General features: G+C 56.3%; 1 protein-coding gene across 3 annotated transcripts in view; it reads left to right on the forward strand.

The window, feature by feature from the left end:
* DNAJB6 (DnaJ heat shock protein family (Hsp40) member B6) overlaps positions 1–21,374 on the forward strand; it is a 54,082-nt gene that overhangs the window by 25,759 nt on the left and 6,949 nt on the right. The window contains exons 6-8 of one of the 3 annotated variants that reach the window (XM_065939613.1): positions 8,158–8,289; positions 9,558–9,702; positions 10,126–10,196. In XM_065939613.1, the coding sequence (XP_065795685.1) occupies positions 8,158–8,289; positions 9,558–9,702; positions 10,126–10,196 (348 nt within the window). The remainder of the gene's footprint in view (positions 1–8,157; positions 8,290–9,557; positions 9,703–10,125; positions 10,197–21,374) is intronic. The other 2 variants (XM_065939615.1, XM_065939616.1) reach the window with 2 other exon arrangements.

Here is a 21,374-nt window from a genome sequence, read left to right on the forward strand (position 1 = left end):
CCTGGCGCCCGAGGCGAGGCGCCGTGGCAGGGACGCGTGTCAGGCTCTGGGGTTGGCGGTGGTGCGGAGCTGGGCCAGTTACCGTGCGCACCGCGACATCTGTTGTCTCTGGCCCCAGGATGGGGAGACAGCGCTCTGTGTCTGCTCCTTCACTGCCTGGAGCCTGGTTGAAAAGACAAGAGACACCTGCTGCAACCCCTCAGGAGGGCAGCAGGAAGAGCAGTTCTGTCTGCAGGTCACACAGGGGAGCCGTGGACCTGCACGTCGCAGGCGTGGCGAGGAGTCAGGCCCTGCCGTGTCTGGTAGGTGTGGGCCCGTCACAGGATGCAGTCCTGCCGTCACTCCGTGTGGGGGTCGGTGAGGCCGTGCTGACTGTTCACTGTGGTACAGCTTGCTTTTTGGGAGAGTGGCTTGTGGAGGAGGGATGTGTGTATATGCTAGTGTATAAAATGCAACAACAAAAGCTAAGCAGGGGAGTGTTGGGGTGGGGGAAGAGCCTCATTTAAGGCTCTTTTGCATTACTTACTGGTGCAGTAAACAAGTACGTCCTGGGAAGGCTCCCTGTAAGGGTCATATGATATGTGATTATGCTCTTTTTTGATTGTCCTTTATAACTGTAGGAAATATTACTGTGAGAAAAAGAGAGAAGAGTTTTAATGACTTTTCTGCCTTAAAATTACCTTTGTGGCTCATTACAACCTTAACAAGCTCCCGATGTGTTTTGGGGGAGCAGGGTAGTGTCTGGTGAAACTGGCCAGGAGTCTGCCCGCTTGAGCCGGGCATGGAGGGTCCCTCAGGCCTGAGGAGGGCAGGGCAGGCCGCCTCACCATGCCCGAGGCCGGCCCGCCCACACTAGCTCTGGCACAGGGTGGTTTTCTTTAAAAAGAGTGTCAGGACAGGGTCCTCAGTGTGTAATGGTAGCCAGATTGTGTTTTTCTTGGGGAAGAAAGTCTGACAGGTTAAGCTTTCTCACTAAGAAGGGTTTTCCTTGAGCAGCTCTTCTGGAGTGAAGAGAGGGAGACAGGGTAATTGGGGGTGGAAGAGTGAGTAATGCGGTTTTACCCTTGTGAGCACTGACCTTCACGTCTTCTGAGGTGAGCTTTGTGCACTCGAGGGAATCTTGATGTGCATGTGAACTTGAGTCGGAAGAGTTAATGGTTTGCAGGACGCTGGGTGGAGTTTTCTTCTCCTGGGTTCAGAGTCTGTTGGGGGACGGGCCCCTCAGCCTCTGCCTGGGACTTGGAGACGCGCACGCTCTGCGCAAGCAGTTTCCCGTTTCTCGTGGTCCCTGTGGCAGTGATACTTCTCCAATCCATTCTTGTAGGTGTTCTAGATGACTTCCATTTTCAGGCTCTCAGGATTTACACGCGGGAGGGAAGAGAAGCTGCTCCATGGCTACTACATGTATGAAGTGACAGTGCAGCCCGCAGCGGTACGTTTAGTGCAGGGCTCAGTGGCCGTAGGGCTGAGGGTGCTCTGCTTCAGCAGGCATGGAGTTGATGTTTCTCAGCAGCCGCATCAACCCTGTTACAGAACGTTTAGAGGAGTGTGTTCTTTTTTGTCGTAATTTTCCACACAACCAACTTTTTTCCTTTCCCGTTTTCCAAAAAAAAAAGTAGCTCAAAGTCTGTTAAAAGACATTCTGAGCTTCAGTTTGCATTTATCAGAATGTAAAAACCCCGTGTCTGATTTCAGAGGCCCAGATGAAAGGGGAGGGACCTTGAAGAAGCTGGTGGGAAGGACTGAGTCCTGTGCCCAAGGACTGCGTTCGTTGTGAAGCATGCCGCCTGTGGGCAGAGGCTGCAGGCCCGGGAGTGGAGGAGAAGCCAGTTTTGAGACAAGGTGGGCCGGCGGGGCTGTCCGGGTTAGCTGACTTCCCCACAGCCCTCGGAGAACCTCCTTTGGAAACATTCAAGTGTAGGGATCATATTACTTTAAATTACGGTGATCCCTTCCTTGGTTTGTCATTGAAGGATGGTGTCAGTGAAGTGATGTTCTCAGACGGAAGAGCCACTGAGCCCTGGAGTCCTAGCAGGAGCCACCGTGTGGGAGGCACTTCTGTGACCCAGCTCTGAAGCCGGGAGCTTCCCTGGGAGCGCGTTCACGTTGGCCGGTGCTGGGGTGACGGGAGAGGAAGGGACGAGCCAGGCAGGCCCACCCGGCACTGCGCTGGAGGGTAGTGAGCCGGTTGTTCTCCCCCCAGGGTTCGAGGAGGCGGCCAGCGAGGAGTTGGAGCCTGAAGAGGAGGCGGTGGCGGAGAGCGCGAGCGAGGAGGACAGTGAGGTGCTGGACGTGATGTCCAGCGAGGAGCTCGACCTCTTTAGTGATGATGAACCCAGCGAGGGCGCTAGCCTGGGCGGGGGCGAGCTCCCCAGTGAGGACTTGGAGTTCATCTCTAGTGAGGACGAGGCCAGCCCCGGGGACCCAGAGGAGCTCATCGAGGAGTGTGAGGAGCTGCTGAGTGAGGACAGTGGGCCCGAGCCCGAGGCCCTGCCGCTGCCCCCTGAGCAGAGCCTCTAGAATAAAGCATTTCCACGACCTGTGCCTGAAGGCTCCCTGCGGCCCCGGAGGGGACTGGGGGCGTGGGAAGGGCAGCGCCGTATGCGGCAGCTGCAGACCCGAGGCCGGCCGTCTGAGTGGGCGCCTGGGCCCGGGCCCCTCCCCGGCACTCGCCCGCTGCTCTGGCCGCCTCGGCCGGCCTGCGTCTTCACACGGTGTCTCCTCTGCACATCCGCGTGTCCCTTCTTAGGTGGACAGGAGTGACGGGACGGAGCCGCCTGTCTGCAGTGGCCCTGCCTCCCACCTGAGGTCAGGGTCGCGGGCCATTGTTGGGGGCCCTGTGCGTCCTGTGGTGTGTAGACAGCTTGGAGGCAGCGTGGTTTGGAAGCAGGCACTGGTGAAGTTGGGCTGCGGCTGTGGAGGCAGGGCAGGTGTGGTGGCCCCTCCCGGGGGGCAGTCCCCTGTGGCTCAGCGACTGTGAAGGCCCTGCTGAGCCCCTGTCCCCCTCGGGGGGTGGGGGTGCTGGGTTGGCCCGGCCCATTAGTGGCTGGGACCTCCTCCTGTTGAGGGTGGAGCTGGCGTTTCAGGACAGTTCTGTGTGGGTGGGTGCCGGGCAGATGAGCCTTGTGGTCCTACCACCTCTGCCCTCGACAGGGAGGGGAAAGGCTTCTTGAGAAGGTCACTCTCAGGGTTGTTTTCTGGGTCACGAGAGCAGTGGCTGGGCCCCAGGCTTTGTGTGATCTCCCTGGGAATCCGGAGTTGGTTCCGAGACTTTAATGGCCTTCCCAGCTCCCCGTGGCGGAGCTTTCCAAGCCCATGCAGGGGTCCAGGCTGGACTCCTTCCTCGTGGCGTGGTCCCTGTGGCTGAGGGCTGTGGGCTGTCCTGGCCGCAGGTCAGGGGGAGGGCGGCTCCCTCACAGCTCCTTGGCAAGGGGTAGAGTTGCAGGGACCCCAGCCTCTGTCACGACTGAAGTAGGGGGTTTGGATCCCTTGTGTGTGCTTGACATCCTTGGCTTGGGTAGATTTTTATAACTGTTAGAAAATAGAGTGTTCCAATTAGGCCTGTGGTATGACTAGAAATTGCATTTTGTAACGAAGCTGTGTGCACAGTTGAAAGTATGATGCTCGTTTGCCAAGTATTAATCCCAGGGTTGCCCTTCAGTGCTAGTAGACACCACCCAGATGCTGGGTCAGCCCTGGAGAAGTGCTTCAAAGCCTTCCTCCCTTGGGTTCCAGTCTGTGTCACCCATGGCTGTTTCTGAGTCACTTAAGTTTGTTTATTTCAGATTCTTTTCAAATATGTTTTCTGCTTCTGAACATGTGAGAAGAAAATGTTATAAACTTAGAGTTGTTGTGAAGGAGTGTTTTGATTTTAGCTTGTGGCATTGGGCTTAATGAGGATGGGGTGATCGCATTGGAGTCTTGTCTGCTGTCTTGGCTTTTGAGTTTCATGTGTCGCTCTTTCCTCAGGGTTGCTGTGGCTTAGCGTTGAGACTGTAGTGGAGTGGCCCGTTTTCTTTGTTTGAAATGTTCAGGATGCTTGTTAAGAGTTTGTGGTGTTTTCCTTTGTTGTGCAGTTGTGTGTGTGTGTGTGCGTGTGTGTGTGGCCTGGGGACTGGGTGGTGAGCTCCGTGAAAACACTGCGGGCTCAGTTTGCTGAGCGCCTCGGTTGGGCCCTTAGCTCTGCTCCTGGGGGCATGTATGGCTCTAAATACCCTTCACTTAGTTCTTCCCTTAAGTCTTCTTACATTTATGTACTCGCGTAAACATTTGTGACATGTTTTCTGTTGTTTTTTTCATAGCATTCAGTTAATGTATTTTTTGTCGTATGTTTGACATCATTACTTAGGTATTTTGCAAGCATCACCTTAGTGGATTTGGCTTGGTATTTCTGAGAAGAGCAGGACTGTGTAGGATTACGGAGGAGTGTTTATCCAAGACACCTGAACAGGGAGCCAGAAGAGTTAAGTCTTCATTAACTTGACAGGCTGGACACGGGCCTGTTTCCTTGTGTCTGTATCCCATGATGCAGCGTTGTTGCGGGAAAGCACCTGGCTGAACACACGTGTGCCGTGACCGGCGAGGTGTTTCTGACAGACTGGTCAATCCTGTGTTTAGGTTCTCCCGAGAGACAGACCCAGCAGCGTGTGCCCCTCTCTCTGTGTCAGAAGTTTAGCATACTCATGGGCTTGTTTGATTATGAGAACACACACCTTCCAGATCTGCGGGCCAATGTCCCAGTTTGACTCCGAAAGCCGTCAGGCTGAAGAACCAGCAGTGTTCCAGGTCAGAGGCCGTCGGACGGGAGAAGGCTTTTGTGTTTGTGGGAAGCGTCGGCCTTGTGGTCTGTTTAGCCCACGTGTGATGGGAGGGGCCCATCCCTTGGGATGCCAGTCTTCTCCACAAGGCTGTCTGATTCACAAGTTCCTCTCATCCGAGAACACCCTTGAGGTGGCCCCTTCACGTGGACACAGAATTTGTCCACTCCTTGACATCTACACGTGCTATCTCCTTCAACCATAATTCATCTCCAGCAAACCATAGCAAGGTCGTAACTGAGCTGAACTTGATAAGGAACATGCGTGTCGTGGAGAACACGCTGACCTCCCAAGTAGGAGGTGAGATCCGGGCGCTGACCTCTCCTGGAGGGACCCCTGCTGAAACGCTGACCCAGAGATGCATCTGCTGTGCTGTGGCAGGGTGTAGACAGGCAAGAAGACACAGCTGTGTGCAGTGGTGTGAACATGTGTACAGCGGGCTCAAGAACGTAGGGGTAGGCTGTAGCTCTGGGCAGCTGGGGCCTGCTCCGGACAGGACCTGTGCCTCTGCCCGCAGCCGCCCCTCTGCACCCGCCGCATCCCCGTGCCCTCGCCCTCAGCAGCACCTCCGCCTCAGCTGGCGGGTTGCTTCTGGGCACTTGGTGGAGTGACATCAAACACATCCTTGGCAATATGTTCGGTTATATTATGTCTGATTCAAATTTACTTACAAGTTAAATGCAGTTTTTACTCCTTTTAACCTCAAAAATAATAACCATACAGACTGAACATAAGAATTTGGAAAACAAAAATGAGATAAAAGAACAGAGCGGGGAACCAACCTTTGTCTTGTCACCAGTTGCAAGCCCACTGAATGCTTTTCAGATGTTAGAGTTGTGATGTGTACTTTTTCTAAAGCTTAAACTTGATGACCCTTTAAAAAGCTTCATTTAACATGCTCTCCATTTGTATATTGAAAAATTACGTAGTCAGGTTATTTTCTGTTTTCACTGTAAATGCTTGGGGGTCCTTTAGTAAGTTATTTCCATGTTTGATGAGTTGATGTCCCTGAAGTAGATTGAATTGCTGGATGAGAAAGTCTTTAACTGTTGTATTTAGCTTGGAGGCTGAAGGTTGTGAAAGCTTATGACGTGCTGAGTCGCGTCTGATTCTTCTGTGACCCCATGAACTGTAGTCCGCCAGGCTCCTCTGTCCATGGGAGTTCCCATGGCCAAGAATGCCAGAGTAGATTTCCATTTTCTCCTCCAGGGGATCTTCCCCACCCAGGGATCAAACCCATGTCTCCTGCATTGGCAGGCAGGCTCTTTACCACTAAGCCACCTGGGAAGCCCGAAAGCTCAATGCCACCTACTCTCCACATCCACAGCAGCCTGTGATGGGAGGTCGGAATGCTGGTCTCAGAGTGGCTCCTGTTAACACATCACCATAATCATGACTTTTAATTTGTTTTTTACTGTCACCATGACTTACAGATGAGACTTTTCATTTTTAGGGTTAACTGTTGTGACTTTACTGTCTGAAATTAAACGTTAAAATTCGGTGGCTACTGGAATTGTAAAACCTCCGTATTTAGGCTGTATAATAGAAAAACGTGCAAGGTAAAAAAAAAAAAAAAGACTTCAAAAACGCAAGAATACAAGAAAACAAAAAAATAAAACTGAACTGGCCTTATTCTTACAACATCACTCAATCATCTTATGAAGTAGCTTCTGAACGAGGTTGTTTTATAATTATGAAAGTTCATTTAGCTTCATGTAAACAAAATCATTTAATGGTGGTATCAAATGGATACTGGTTTAAGTTGGTCCCAGGAGTTTTGTGAAGAGTCTTTGAAGATTTCAGTTGCTGTATGAACCCTAAATTATAAGTAAACAGATTCTTAGAGCAGTAATAAGAGGAACATTGCAGGCGGCACGACTGTGTAATTGTTTATAAAGTAAACTTGGGAGCCTGCGGAAGACCATGGTTTAGGAGCGCACATGAGGGCAGTGAGCATCTGAAGCTGCTCCTGTTGATGGTTCTTGATGGCTGCTTCCTGAGGAGGTGATCACACGGAGTTTAAACTGCACTCTGTGCCTTGACCTGGGCCGTTGTAACATGAGTGATGACCTGCTGTCCTGGGATTGGATGAGTGGAAAGCAGTGTCGCTGTGTAGACCTCTGACAAGGATAAGGTGAAAGGTAACTTAATAGGACGCTTGGGTTTTGTTTGAACAGGATGAAGTCTCTAGAGATTTATAAAATGTTTTAACTCTGAAGTTTATGATTAAACTCTGTGTTTATACTTGTAAATGTGGTAAGGGACTGTCGGCCCTGCTCACAGAGTAGCTGACACGAGTGACTTTCTTCACATTCTGTCTCACACGGTGGCGTGCACCGTGGGGCGCGGGAGCTGCGGTCCAGAGGCAGCGGCCTCTGGGCTCCTCCCAGCGCGGCCCGGGACCCCGGCTCCCGATGGGGCTGGAGCAGTGTCAGCGCTGGGCTTGTTCCTGTTCGCTCCGCCTCCCCCTCCTGCCCTCCTTAGAGATCTCTAAAGAAGCCGCCAGTGACCATGCTTTCTAAACAGCTGCTTCTTCAGGCCTGCTTTCCTGCATTTTTAAAGGCTCTCTTAAGAAAGGCTTGTAGTGTTTCCACCTGCTTCCCCGTCCCCACTCTGAGCGCTCCTTAAGCCCCAGTCTGCCTCCGGTCACTGCCGGTTCCCTGGGGGTTCTCGCGTCATGTCTATCTGTAAGCACGGGTGCACTGTGAGCCTCAGTTTCTGCTTGGTTTTGTGCTCACCAGCTTGTTCTGTTTACTGTTCCGCTCCTTTCACTGCTCAAACGTGTTAATCTCCCGCTTGGGTCACACGAGCCTTGGTTTAGAAGCATGCCATGCTGTTTATCGTGTCTCTGGGTCGTGGGTGCTTTTCTCTTACCATCCGTTAGGAGTCTTTGCTTTCATTTCTCAGAGAATTCCTATTGCTTAGAAAAAATGCAGCACTGATTGATTTCATAGTGAATTTACTAGTGAACCTCAGTGAATTTTTTTTAAAGTCTGTATAATTCATGTTTTCAGTAAGTGCTCATTGACTGATAACAACAACCAAAAAGAGCTCTGTGTGAAGAGCTCCGTTCGCAGACCTCTGTCCAGGTCTGCGGTGCGTATTGATGACCTTGAGCTTTATGTTGGGACACGTCGTGTTCTGTTTTTAGATGAGTCTTGGAAGCCGCAGAAAGCCGCAGGTTAGACGGACTGGTGCTCTGAAGGTGAGCTGCACTGTGGAGAAGCTTGGCTCCTGCTGGAACAGTGTCAGGAGGCATCGCCCACATTCCCTTTGCAGCTCTCCTGTGAAGAAGCACCCTGGGGTCCAGGTTTCACTAAGCACTTCTGTTTCTTTTTAGAAGACCCGTTTGAGGACTTCTTTGGGAGTCGAAGGGGCCCCCGCGGAAGCCGGAGCCGAGGCACAGGCTCGTTCTTCTCTACTTTCAGCGGATTCCCCTCCTTTGGAGGGGCATTTCCTTCCTTTGATGCAGGTACTGCACCCTCAGACTTACCCTGGTGTCTGAGCAGACGCCGGCGCAGGCTGCTTTAATTTAGGGCACTTTGCATTGTGCACATGCCTTTTGTGGAACAGCTTAGATTCACCATTGTTTGTGTGTATACGAATCTTTGCTTAGTAACCCACATTTTTTCTCCTAATTTTACCAAGAATGTTATACTTGAGAGCCTGCTTCTAATCTTAAATTATTGGTTAAAAGGAGTGAGGTTTTGGGATAAATAACTGAAATAACTCAGATAATCTCATTAAATCCTTTTTAATCTAACCTCCTTGGCAGTTTAAAAAAAAAAACCAAAAGAAGTGTCCTAGGGGAGTCCAAGTTGATGGGATCAGGAGCTGAGGCTGTGGTAGGGCCTGCGTGTACGCGAGCCGTGTGGAGTCTACTGGTGAGGTTTGGTGACTGGCGACTGGCGGCCGTGCGTCAGCTGGAGTCAGGCACGCGGCCACGTGCAGAGTTAGCATCTCCGCTCTGCGCCGATGCCCGCCCAGTTCCTCTGTCTGTTCTGGGCCGCCCTTGTGTGTGTGTCACACGCTCTGTGGGCAGCACAGGGGATGCAGCTCCCAGACTCTGCCCCTCCGAAGCCAGGGGCTGCGTCACCCAGGGCAGCGGCAGCGTGCTTTCCCCCGGCAGGTCCGCTCCTCAGATACCGTGTAGTATGCCGGAACTTAAGGGAGAGTCAAAGAAGAGAAAGCTGGCACACCTGTCAAACGGCACTTCACTTAAGCAGTGTGTGTGGCACGCAGCCCTCCCCTTCAGGGAGCCGTGGGAAGGGCCGTGGGGAGGGCGTGTTTCTGCAGTAAGGGGGCATTCAGGGTGGGACAGGCAGCGGGCTCTCCAACAGGCAGAGCAGCCTCAGCGCCAGCCCAGAGTGGACGTGCTGTTGCGACTTGTGAAAGGCAGGGTTTCGTGTCCTAGGTGAGCTCCTCGTTGCTGAGAATTAGTCCGTGAGCTCCAGACCCACACTTCCCCGATAGTTGTTGTGGTGTTATTGCTAAGGTTGTTCAGCTGCTTGGTGATCCAGGTCTGCATCCCCTCTGGTCACAGTTACAAGGAGCCAGCAGAAATTTGCGGGGTGTGCTCCATCCTGGGAGGCGTGGGGGGCAGGGTGCCGGCCCGTCGGTAGGGAGGTGCCTGGGCGGCCCCGCAGCCTGTGCAGGGCCTGGCTCCACAGGGGCGCGTCTGCTTCCCCGGGCCGGCCGCGCGTGCTGCGCGCGTCCATAACCTCTGCTGTCTTCTTACAGGGTTCTCTTCCTTCGGCTCGCTAAGCCACGGGGGCCTCACAGCGTTTTCCTCCTCCTCGGCCTTCGGCGGGAGCGGGATGGGCAACTACAAGTCCATATCGACGTCGACGAAGGTGGTGAACGGCAGGAAGATCACCACCAAGAGGTGTGGGCCTGGCGTCTGTTCTCAGGTGTAGGCGTGGGGGGCGTCACCAGTGCCACCCCCGGGAAGGGCAGGGTGTCTGGGACGGCCGCCCAGTCTCCGATCAGAGCTTTTCCTTTGAAGCGTCAGCTTCAGGTGACACATTGGACACCATCCCGTGTAGTGTGCAGTGGTGCGCTGGGATGGAATGCATCCGTTGTGGCACCTTGACTGTTTGGCTGGCCTGTGCCTCTTGGTTCAGTGTCAGAGCCATCTCCTTTAAGAAATGTCCATGCTCAGGACCTTGGCTGCAGCCACAGAGTCAGTGACTTCAGGTGTATCCGTGGCAAGTCCTCTAAAGATACGCACTCAGGCTCACATATATGTCTACTCGTTTAATACTACGAGTTTAAGATGTGTTTTACCCCCTTGCCTCCCCTCCCGCAGGATTGTCGAGAATGGTCAAGAAAGGGTGGAAGTTGAAGAAGACGGCCAGTTAAAGTCCTTGACGATAAATGGTAAGGAGCAGCTGCTGCGCTTGGATAACAAGTAGCTGACCGCACGCGCGTAGCAGAACCCTAACTCTGGCACGCGCCATGCGAGGATTAACAGGAACATTTTTTTGAAGATTTCAAACGAACTCGACTTTGAGTATACCTGTACCTAATCTAAAGTATTTATACACAGCTCGTCAGAGCCCTGTTTGTCATAGACTGTTGAGTTTACTGTTGGGACCACGTAATAGGACCATTTTATTTGTCTTTAAAATTGTTGTAAATCTCTGTATGCACTTTGCTTTTTATTAAACGTAATCCAAGGTGGCCGTGACTCTTTCGTACACTAACACCAGCACGGACTGCTTTCCCATTGTGTTTGAAACGTGAGCCGAGTAGTCTCAGCCTGCTGTGAAGTTAACATTGCCAGGATGACTCTTCCACAGAATAATCTCAGTTTTTTCAGTATTTAGTAGTGATGATATTAATACATTAATGGTAATACATTTCTGGTTTAATGTGCATTGAGGATGTTTTCCAGTTGTGCATGAATGCTGGCAACTTAGTAAGTTTTGACAATTGTTTAAATATGTAATGTTAAGCTTAGGTTTAAAAAAGTTAAGCTGGTAAACTGGGTCTTTGTCATTTGCTTTTAAAAAAAAAAAAGAAAATAAATGCAAATGTGTTCGGTGCATTCTTTCCTGAGTGGGGCCTGCCCTCCTGTGTCTGACTCCATGCCTGGGCTCTTGGAGCCCTTCGTTCTGCTGCGTCTGGACGCTGAGGCTGGCGCTGGACCTCACTGACACGTGTTCTTTGTTGTATTTGGAGAGTGTATGAAAATTCCCTGTTGATGTGGAATAATGATTAGCAACTTATTGAACATGTCTTCAGGGAGGGAAGAAACAGCTGTCCACCTTTCCATCGTTCGGAGTATGTTCTAGTTCTCCAGGCTGTGTTTAATGCCAGCTTATTTAAAGATAACGTGCCTAGGACAGTCACGTAGTGAAGCTGGCATGGGCAGACACACAGGTGTTTTCTTTCGTTTTTCGATCAGTGTGATCTGTCATGATGACCCCTGATAACTGGAATTCCAGCCAGAGGGATGTTACACAAGAGCTAGATGGTCTTTTTACTACCCTACTCAAGTTTGTTTTGAATCTAAACAGTGTGAAACTGCTAGAAGAAGCTATTTAAAGAAGCATTGCATACTCGAATGTAAGTATGGGAAGACAGCTGGGCCTAGCAAGACATGGGAAGGGCGGCCGTGCGGCTCCGTCTTGGCACACGGGGCCGGCTAGGAGGCTGGTGTGGGCGGTCACGCTGGAAAGCCACGCTGCTGACGGCCTGACCCGGGGCGATGGCCTGGCCCTGGGGGGTGTGCTGGGTCTGTGCTCTCAGCCTGTGGCTGGCCTCAGTCACTCAGGGGGAGGGTCCCGGGACTTGAAATTGGTGTCTGACGGGTGGGATGAACTGCCGGGGAGAACAGGTTCAGGGCCGCCCTGGGACACCAGGTCGGTGAGGAGGAGTCTGGTGCGCCCCTCAGCGGCCTGTGTGCCTGAGAGCGCGTCGCTGGGCGTGGCGTCCGCCCTCGGCACGTCCTGGGCTGGCCGAGCGCGGGAGAAGAGGGCCGTCTTCCAGCGATGGTGTTCTGGGGGCGCCACTGTCCCCGCTCGGGGAGTCGCCGGTGTGGGCATGACCGTGGATGGGCCTGCCGTGACGCGGGCGGAGAGCTCGGCGCGGTCAGGCCTCAGGCCTTCTTCCCAGAGAGCCCTGGGACGCGGTCAGGTTGGCGCCTGCAGCCTCGGGCCCCTGTGCCGGGCGGCGGCTATGCACGCATGGGCAGGCTGCTGGGCGTGGCACCGCCAGCGTCACGGGCCCGGCCCCGCGAGCAGCGGCGTCTCACTGTCCTCACGGGTCTGCGCTGTTGTTGAAGACCAGGTGAAAGTCTTCCTGGAGCCCGGGGGTCTTTGCAGGAGGAAACTGAGCCCCTCTTCCCCCAAGACTGCTGGTGGCCATGCTCCAGGCTGTCTGGTCACCCGTGTGCTCTGTCCACGTTCGGGGCGTCCTCTACCGTCAGGATGGAGGCCTTCGTTTAGTCCTTGGAGTCCAGTCTCAACGGGACAGCGGTGCCGTAGTTCTTAACGCTCACACCGTTTCTCCTTTCTTGTCTTTGCCCCGCCGCTGGCCGGGGTAGTTCGTGATGGCTGGTGCCGCCTCCCTGTCTTTTCTGGGCTTCAAAGTTTTCAGGTTTGCGTTCTGAAGCCCAGTCCGGGTTTCTTTGTGATACAGATGATCCTGGTGCTCATGCTGCTCCCCTTCCTCCCGATGGTCCATGCAGGGCACGTTGTTTAGGCTTGCCGTGAGCTGTAGAGTCCCTGCAGCTAGCCCCGGGACCCCGTGTCCCTGGTCTGCCAGGGTCTCGGCCACCGTTCTGTGGGATGGCATCGTTCAGTCGGTTTTCACTTCATCGTCTGCTGAAGCCTCACCCTGCCTGCCTGGTCACCCACCAGCTGTCCTCGGCCTCTGCAGGGACGGTTTCACGTAACCAGAAGCCAGCAGTAGTTTTGTAATCAGTTGCCTCTGGTCTTCTCAGTGATTAGTCGTCAGGAAGTTCACAGACAAGACAGAGGGGATCACTGTGGCTTCAGGGGGCTTTCGAGCAGGATTGTTGAGTGAGTTTGCTCCCTTGCTGTTGTGTGCCTTGGTTGGGGTGCACGTATGTGACCAGTGGCCTTTTAGTTTAAACCCCGGACCCTGCCCCCCCTTGAGTGATTCCCGAGGTAATTGCTGCCTTCAGAGTGGGTGGTTAGTGACACAGGTGTGAAGGCGTTGACGTGAATTATCGGTTCCTTCCTCTGTCATCCGTGGCGCATCCTTTAAGTCTGAGGCTTCTGCTTCTAGAACTGGTCTTGAGGTGGCTTTCCACCCTTGTCTTGCAGCTTTGAATCTGCTAGTCCTTGCAGTTGTAATGAACTGGGTTAGCTACATGGAGATTTAGTACCGTGTGTGACCAGTTAAAATGTGGTCAGACTTTTTTGTTTGTTTGTTTTTTGGTACTAGTCATACTGTCTTGCTGCTTACCAAGGTCAGAGGAAGGGAGGTCACAGTAGCTCTTTCTCTGTGAGCAGGAATCTCTGCATCACGGTGATGAGGGGTGTGCAGGACTAGGCCTCGCTGGGACTCTGCAGAGTCGTCTTGTCAGTGAGCAGGGGGACTGGGCCTCGGAAGGCCCGTTGCTTGCTCTGCTCACGCTCCGTCCACCCGTCTCACCAGACTGCCCCCCTGGGCCTTGACTGAAGTTTGTAGTGGGCGAGGTGTGCGCCTCGTGGAAACCATGGCTGGACGTCTTCCCCTTTCCGTCTGACGCAGTACTCGGAGAACAGAGTTGCCTCTGCGTCCCAGCCGCTGTGGGAGGACAGAACCCACGAGGGCGGGCTGTCTGTTCCTGCTCTGCCCCCTGCAGGGCTCACTCCAGCAGCCCCTGCAGAGCTGCCCCTGTGAGCTGGGCGCCGTGTCCCCCAGGCCTGCTGCCCGCTGTGACCACCGTGTCCGGCGCGGGAGGCCGCAGGGCACCTCCCGGTGTGCTGTTCCAGTTCTTTGGACACTGCCTCGTGGATCCCCATGGTTGGGTCTCACAGCGGATACCGCAGTGAGATTATGGTCCTCATGGGGGACCCATGAGCGAGGGGCGAGCCCAGGGTTGTAGGCCCTCGGACCCGGGGGTGCTGGAGCGGATTGCGGAGGCCGAGCTGCCTCCTGGGGGTGTGGGGCGCCCTGCCCTCGCGGAGCCCCCTCAGGCGGGTGGTCAGCAGTGGGCACCCACAGGCTGGGCAGGGCGGGACGCCCGGGAGAGCCCCGGGGCGGCCTGCCTCAGTGGAGGGTGGTCAGCCCTCGGCCTTTCGGGGCCGCCCTTGTCCTGTAACCACCCCTCCACGCCGACGCACCTGGTCTTGAGAGACGTCTTAGGCTTCTCCTGTTTTTTTTTTTTTTCCTTCCAATAATTGAGGTATATTGGTGGTTTTGAGGATCAATACACAGGACATTGCACACAGTTGTTACTATGTATCCAAAGTCTAAAAAGTCATGTACCTGTGATTCTTTTTTAAGCAGTAATTGCAAGTGACTTTCCAGCTTAAAATTGGGAGTCATAATTTCCTTAAAAGGATGTCAAGTACCAGCACCTTGAGAAGTGGCCAGACTGTTACGGCCTGAGTCCAGCAGCTGCCCGGTTTGCTTTCACACGCGCTGTGCGACTCACGTGTATACGTCGGTCGACCCCTGGACGGACGGACAGCCCAGCCCCGTGGGGTGGAGGTCAGCAGTGAGGCAGTGGGGGAGGCGGGGGTGGAAGTTACTTAAAATAGTCCAGACCCAGGAGCTGTGTGATGTGTGATAACGCCAGACACTGGCTTCCCAGGTGGCCCAGCGCTTAAGAGTCCCCCTGCGACACGGGAGCCGCACAAGACGTGAGTCCGATCCCTGGGTCGGGAAGACCCCCTGGAGAAGGAACCCACGCCAGTACTCTTGCCTGGAGGGGCATTCCTTGGACTGGGAGCCTGGCAAGCTGTGGTCCTACCACCTTTGTGATGTTTGTTGACACTCAAAAATCACTCTTTTCTGCTTGCACCAAAAAAACACCCCACGTGATTTGACCTCTTCGAGAGCATTTACACTTAAAAGTGGAGTGAGGTGGAATTGCCTTCTATTTAAAAATGCTTCTGGAGCTCCTAGAAAGACGGTGCAGTTACCGAGGGGTTGACAGCACACCCCTGAGATTGCCGGGACCTCCCCGTTGGCGTGGCCGTGCCCCTTGAGGGCCAGTGCAGGCAGGCCCTGCCGGCCTTTCCTGCTGCTGTCTGCCCATGCTGACGAGCCTTCCCCTCCCTGGAGCCAGCAGCCCGAGGCCCTGACACATGTGGAGGCGACGACGGGGAGCCCGGAGCTGGGCGGGGGGAGAGGTGGTCCCTCCAAAACCCGCCTGTGCCTGCCTTCTCTGGGGGCTGGGAGCAGCCGTGTGGCTGACCTGGGCTCGAGTCTGAGGAGCGGCAGGGAAGGCTCCTGTGGAGTCTGGGGCCTGGCTGCTGGCATCCTGCCACGTGGGGTCCGGGTTCCGGTTACTTCTGGAACGGCCGAGGCCCCGCGGGTATGGCCGGGGCAGCCCTCGAGCCATGGTCTGCTGGTGGCCCCCGCCCCAGGGCTTGTGCCGCCTGGTGAAGCGTGGACGTTCACTCGTTCTGACCGTCCGGGTGTCTGCTTGGGGTGGTGTTCCCGTAGGAGTGGTCCTCCTGAACTCGCTGTCTGGACAGTGTGGAGTAATCGGGTGCGGAAGCGTGTGCGTTGAAAGCGGGTCGTCATTAGTCACCTCCCCCAGGGAGCAGAGCGGGTGCTCCTGTGCCCTTCACGGTTCTCGGGTGACGCGGAGCCTCTGCTGGAGGGGGGCGTCAGGCGTCCCGGTTTTCCTGCAGTCGTCCCCAGATCTCACAGGCGTCCTGTTCCACCGTCGTTTGCTGTTGCTTGCCCTGATAAAGTGATTTCCCTCTTCAGCTGTCACATGTTCATTTGACTTAAAACTGTGTTGTGTTTGGGGGTAGCCTTTGGTTGAATGGCGTACATGTTGCGCATCTGAACGTTTTTTATTTTTCCTTCACGTATTTTCACTTGTATTTGTCCGTGTGTGGCTTTGATGACTTGGAACATTGGTATGTGTTGAAGTCACCCAGCTTGCTCCCAGATTCCTTGCCAGCAGTAGTGTCTCCGAAATCTCGTCCGACGTGCCCCTGCTGGGGACTCGGTCCTCTTGTCCTCTGGGTCTTCTTTCCACCCGGGTTGCACTGTCACTGGTGCTCGCTGGTGGGGTGTTTTGATGAAATGCCTGCGAGTTCCTTGGCACATGCCTGCTAGCCTATATAATATGGGTTTTAAAAAATGTTTTTAATGGATATCAATACTGAGAGGAGACTAGACTTGCTTCTTCTGAGATTTTTATGTGGCTTCAATGGTGTCTTGAGAAAAGTCGAGTTTTGTGACCGTGGGGCCCTGCAGAAATCAGTCTGTCCTCTCTGATGGTTTATGTTGGTCAGAGTCTGTGGGGACGGCCTTTGGTCATCCTGGGGAGAGCCCCACTTCCGCAGACGAGCCCGGGAGGGCCCAGGCCGCCCCTCAGGTGCTTAGGGCCCCGGGCCGTTCACACCAGAGGAGTGTGCCCGCCTCCCTCCTCCGCTCCCACCTGGCCCTGACCTGGCTTCTCTCCTGAGGCCTCTTCCAGCCGCGTGGCCCCAGGCGCCAGCCAGCAGTCTCTGTGGGAGGCAGCCTGGGCCTGCCGGCCTGCGGGCCTGGGGCTCTGCAGCAGGCCTGGGGCTCTGCAACCGGGGTGGGCGGGGGAGGGCATCTGTGGGCTGGGGCCTCTGCGGGGGAGGGGAGGGGGCTGTGGGCGAGCTGCTGGACTCCCGCCCGGGGCCGCGTCCCCTCTTGCCGGGTGCTCAGCCTGGCCGCTCCTGAGGGCAGATGCGGGTCCCCCAAGGCCTCCTCGAGAGCAGAGAGGGGGCCTGGACGGGGGCCCTCAGGCGGCCCCTGCATCCATGGGGGGCGGCTGGGCCCTGCCTTCCTGGTGGCCGTCCCGCAGGCCTCCTCCAGCCATCCACCCCTGGTGTGTGAGCGGTGGGCCTGTGTCTGGAGCAGCCCGCAGCTCACGGACGCCCCTTGTGACGAGCCCCACAGGCTCTTGGGAGAGCGGGCGCCCGTGGGGGGCTGCCTTAGGGCAGGGTGAGGGGCACAGGGTCGCTGCTGGGGCGGCCGGCCCCCCGGGCGTCAGCGGCATGGGTGCTCTGCAGGGCTTGGGTTCTGGCGGCCGGCTCTTGCCTTGGCCTCCGCACCCAGCCGCGTCCCTCCCCCCTCACACGGGCGCCCTCCTGACTCCTCCCTGCCGCCGCCTGCCTCCTCGCCTGCCTGTGGTTGAGGCCTGTACCTACCGTGTGCCCCTCCATCTCCTCCTGGGGACCGCTCCCGCCCGCCCCCATGGGTCTGCGTCCCCGGCCCGGGCCCGAGTGTGAGCTCACGCCGCGGGGCCAGCTGAGCCGCGTGAGAACAGGCAGCGTCCTGAGTGCCGGCGCATGCCAGGCCCTGCGCCCTGGGATCCCCTCTCGGGCCAGTGGTGCATTTTTGGGTGTCTGAGTGATCCCAGTGTGTGTCAGTGGAATTCCTCCTGTGGGGAAGCGTGGGGTTAACCCCGCCCCACCCCCTCAACAAGAGAAAAATCAGCCACCCCCGAGGCCTGGGGGTGTTGTACATACTTGGAAAAAGTCACTGCTGTTTTTATGTGAGGAGGCTTGCTTTCATTTGTGTGTTATCTGCCAGATTCCTGTGTGTGCTGGGACTCCATCTGGGGAAAGGAGCGAAGCGTGTGGGGTCCCGGCTGCGTGCGTGGCCGCCTCTGGGCCGTGCCGCTCCGCTCCTCGCTGGCTTCGCCGAGCTTCTGCACGGGGGGGCAGCGGGTTAGCGTGGTTTCTCTCGCTTGGCGCCACGGGGCAGGATGTTTCTGCTTGTACAGTTGCCCAAGTGCAGAGGATGCGTGAATGCAGCCCACAGGCGCGTTAGCGGCTAGTTCCTGCACAGGGAAAAGGCTAGCAGCAGTGACAGCAAAACAGTCACTTCGGTTTGGCTGGTTGAACTGGATGTGACTGACTTGCCTTCGAGTGCGTGCTTTGCGTTTACCTAGTAAGTTGCTGAAACAAAAGACACGGTGAATTCTCACGGGAGAGGAATGTCTTGTAATTGATGGGATCGTGTGGAAAGCTCGGAAGAAGCTGTATAAAGAAGCCCAAAATGTGGGTTGGCTTTCCGCAGGTGTGACGTTAGGTGTGGGGGTGGGATGGCAGTGGCCGTCCTCACATGCTGGTTTAAACTCCTGGGATTTCAGGTCGTGGCACGGGGCGGCGCCTGCACTCGTGAGGATGTTGGTGCCGTGCTGTGGTGGGTGGGTCGGTGGGGGGCTGTCCCCTGCAGGGTGTGGGGTGGCCTGCAGCGGGAGACTTCTCTGTTAAAGGTTGGGGTCTGGGGCGTGATACAGGCGCTAAACAGTGATACAAAGGTCAGTGGTGGCGCTCTGCATCCCGTGACCCTTGGCAGACAGCGTGCTGTTTCTGGAGAAGGTTTCTGTTTGGCAAGGAGCAGCCCTGGATCATCGTTGAACTGTCCACAGCGGGGCCGGGGGTGGGCCTGGGGGTCATCCCGGGGCCGGGGTCGTGAGTGCGGAGGGGACCCGACGGAAGGAGAGGTGGATGCCGCTGTGCGGGGCCCTGGCCCCGAGTGTAGCAGCTGAGCATTGCGGGGCCCAAGGCTATGACTTAAAGTGCAAGACTGGCTGGCTGCAGGCGTTTCCTGGGGTGGGGGCAGATCTGGGGTTCGGGGCCACCCTGTCCTTAGGGAAGAGCCTCTGTCGGCCTCCCGGGCAGCGTCCGCCGCCTGGAGGCACCGTTTCGGTGGCAGGGGTCTCGGGCAGCGTGTCTCCTCTCCCACTGGATTCATGGCTGGTGTGAGTCCCGCCCTCCGGCTGCCTGAAATCGGGACCCTAAGTGCTTCCGCAGAGCGACCGGGCCTCAGAGGACTGGTCGCCCCTGTGGGAAACACGCTGTCCAGCCCAAAACCGAGGACGGGCTCGGAGATCCGAAGCACAGCGAACGCCAGACTCTGACCGTCCCGCAGACCCGGCATCTCAGCCATGCAGGCACACCCCGCAGTCTCTCTGGGCGCCAGCCCCCACTCCAGGCCCCCATGGGCTGAGTGCTGTGGGGCGAATGGTCTTCCCAGGCCTCGCGAGGCCTGTTTCCTCGGGGCTCGGGGTGCCTCTGCTGTCCCGGGCTTTCCCGGGAAGGAGCCGGGTCTGTCCTCAGCCGGGGGTGCCTTGCTTCCTGGTGGGCGGAAGCGGTTGGGGCTGGGCCCGTGGCCGCGCCTGCGGGCTGGCTGGGCCCAGACCTCCTCCGCCTTCCAGCAGAGACCGGCGGGTCCTGTCCCGCGGGGCCCTGGGCCTCCCGCTCCGACGGGGACGCACGCAGCCCTGGGGGTGGGGGCAGGTCTTGCAGGAGGACGTGGGTGCCGGGGAGGCCGTGGGCACCAGGACCAGGGCGGCGTGGCCGGGAGCCCCGGAGCGGGTGCAGGCGAGGCCGCCCCAGCTGTCTGTGGCACCTCTGTCTCCAGCGCTGGCCTTGCCTCTGCCAGGAGTGTCCCGCGCCCCCTTGGGATGGGACGTCTGGCTCCCGGGTGGGGAGGGGGGCACTGGCATCCGCGGCCCCGGCCGCCCCGAGCGCAGAGCCGTCTCTGCTCCGGACGCCGCTGCCCTGGGAGAGGCTGGAGACGTCTGGGGCGTTGGCTCAGAGCCTGGGTTGGGGGCGTGCACACCCTTTGCTGGGGACCTTGCAGACCCCTGCCATGCGCGTTCCGTGGCCGTCAGAGCAGCTCCCGGGCTGGGCCTGGCTGTGCCACGTGGAGACCCGACAGGCTGGCCTTGGCTCTGAGATGGCAGCGGGACGCACGTCCGCCAATCCTTCTGCCCCATCCAGGCCTGGTCCCAGCTGCAGTCGCGGCCTGGGGGCCCTCACGGGGCCCGGCTCGCCAGTGCCCAGGCTGTGAAGTGCGCTCACCGTGGGGAGCACCGTGTTCCAGCAGCGGTCTGCGTCACCCGCCACTAGGCACGCTTTTGAGGATGGTGGTGATTCAGTCGCTCAGTCGTGTCCAATTCTGCGACCCCATGGGCTGCAGCACACCAGGCCTCCCTGTCCTTCACCATTCTGGAGTTTGCTTAAGCTCATGTCCATCAGATCCATGATGCCATCCAAGCATCTCATCCTCTGTCATCCCCTTCTTCTCTTGCCCTCAATCTTTCCCAGCATCAGGGTCTTTTCCAGTGAGTCAGTTCTTTGCATCGGGTGGCCAGAGTACTGGAGTTTCAGCTTCAGCATCAGTCCTTCCAGTGAAAACCCCAGGACTCATCTTCTCTGGATGGACTGGTTGGATCTTGCAGTCCAAGGGACTCTCAGGAGTCTTCTCCAACACCACAGTTCAAAAGCATTAATTCTTGGGCTCTCAGCTTTCTTTATAGTCCAACTGTCACATCTGTACTTGGAAAAACCATACTTTGATTATTTGGACCTTTGTCAGCAAAGTGATGTCTCTGCTGTTTAATACATTGTCTAGGTTTGTCATAGCTTTTCTTCCAAGGAACAGGATCTTTTAATTTCATGGCTGCATTCACTGCCTGTAGTTATTTTGGAGAGCAAGAAAATAGTCTCTCACTGTCTCCACTGTTTCCCCATCTATTTGCCATGAAGTGATGGGACCGGATGCCATGATCTTGGTTTTCTGAATGGTGAGTTTTAAGCCAGCTTTTTCACTCTCCTCTTTCACTTTCATCAAGAGGCTCTTTAGTTCCTCTTCACTTTCTGCCATTAGGGTGGTGTCACCTGCATACCTGAGGTTATTCCCTGGCATCAGCTGGTAAAGAATCCACCTGCAATGCAGGAGACCTGGGTTCGATCCTTGGGCTGGGAAGATCCCCTGGAAGAGGGCATGGCAACCCTCTCCAGTATTCTGGCCTGGAGACTCCCCGGCGACAGAGGGTCCTGGTGGGCTACACGGGGTCGGGAAGAGTCGGACACGCCTGAGCGACTAAGCACACGGCCGGCAATCTTGATTTCAGCGTGCGCCTCCTGCAGCCGGGCGTTATGCGTGATGCCTCTGCGTCTAAGAGGATGGTGGCCTCACGTTTTATAAACCTGTTAATGTCCAGTGTTGCTCTGCGTGTAACAGTGGGTTCATAGTGAGCGTGGACACACATGGAAGGATCTCTTTCAGAAGGCACCTAGCAGAACTACTGGGAGAAGTTCTCAGTATCCACGTTTCTTTCTCAAGCCCCGCTCCCCCGCTCCCCCCTCCTGCCCCGCTGAGGACCCTCTCCTGGCAGATGACGCAGGTGGGACTTTAGGGGAGCCTTGTGGGGTCAGTGACCTGATCGTCCTGCTCCAGGCCCAGTGCCTCGGGGACTGCTGGTGCTGCGGGGGGCCGGCCCATGGGCTGGTGAGAAGCCCAGCCGTGCAGGTACCACCCCTTCTCAGGGGCTCCCAGACGCCACGCCTGAGAGCGTGGGCCTCGGTCCCCGGTTCAGAGACCCTGTGGCCTGGTGCTCGTGAGAGAGAGGGCTTCATGGCGGCG

This window comes from Muntiacus reevesi, chromosome 6 (assembly GCF_963930625.1).
Source record: "Muntiacus reevesi chromosome 6, mMunRee1.1, whole genome shotgun sequence".
NCBI classification, from domain to species: Eukaryota; Metazoa; Chordata; class Mammalia; order Artiodactyla; family Cervidae; genus Muntiacus; species Muntiacus reevesi.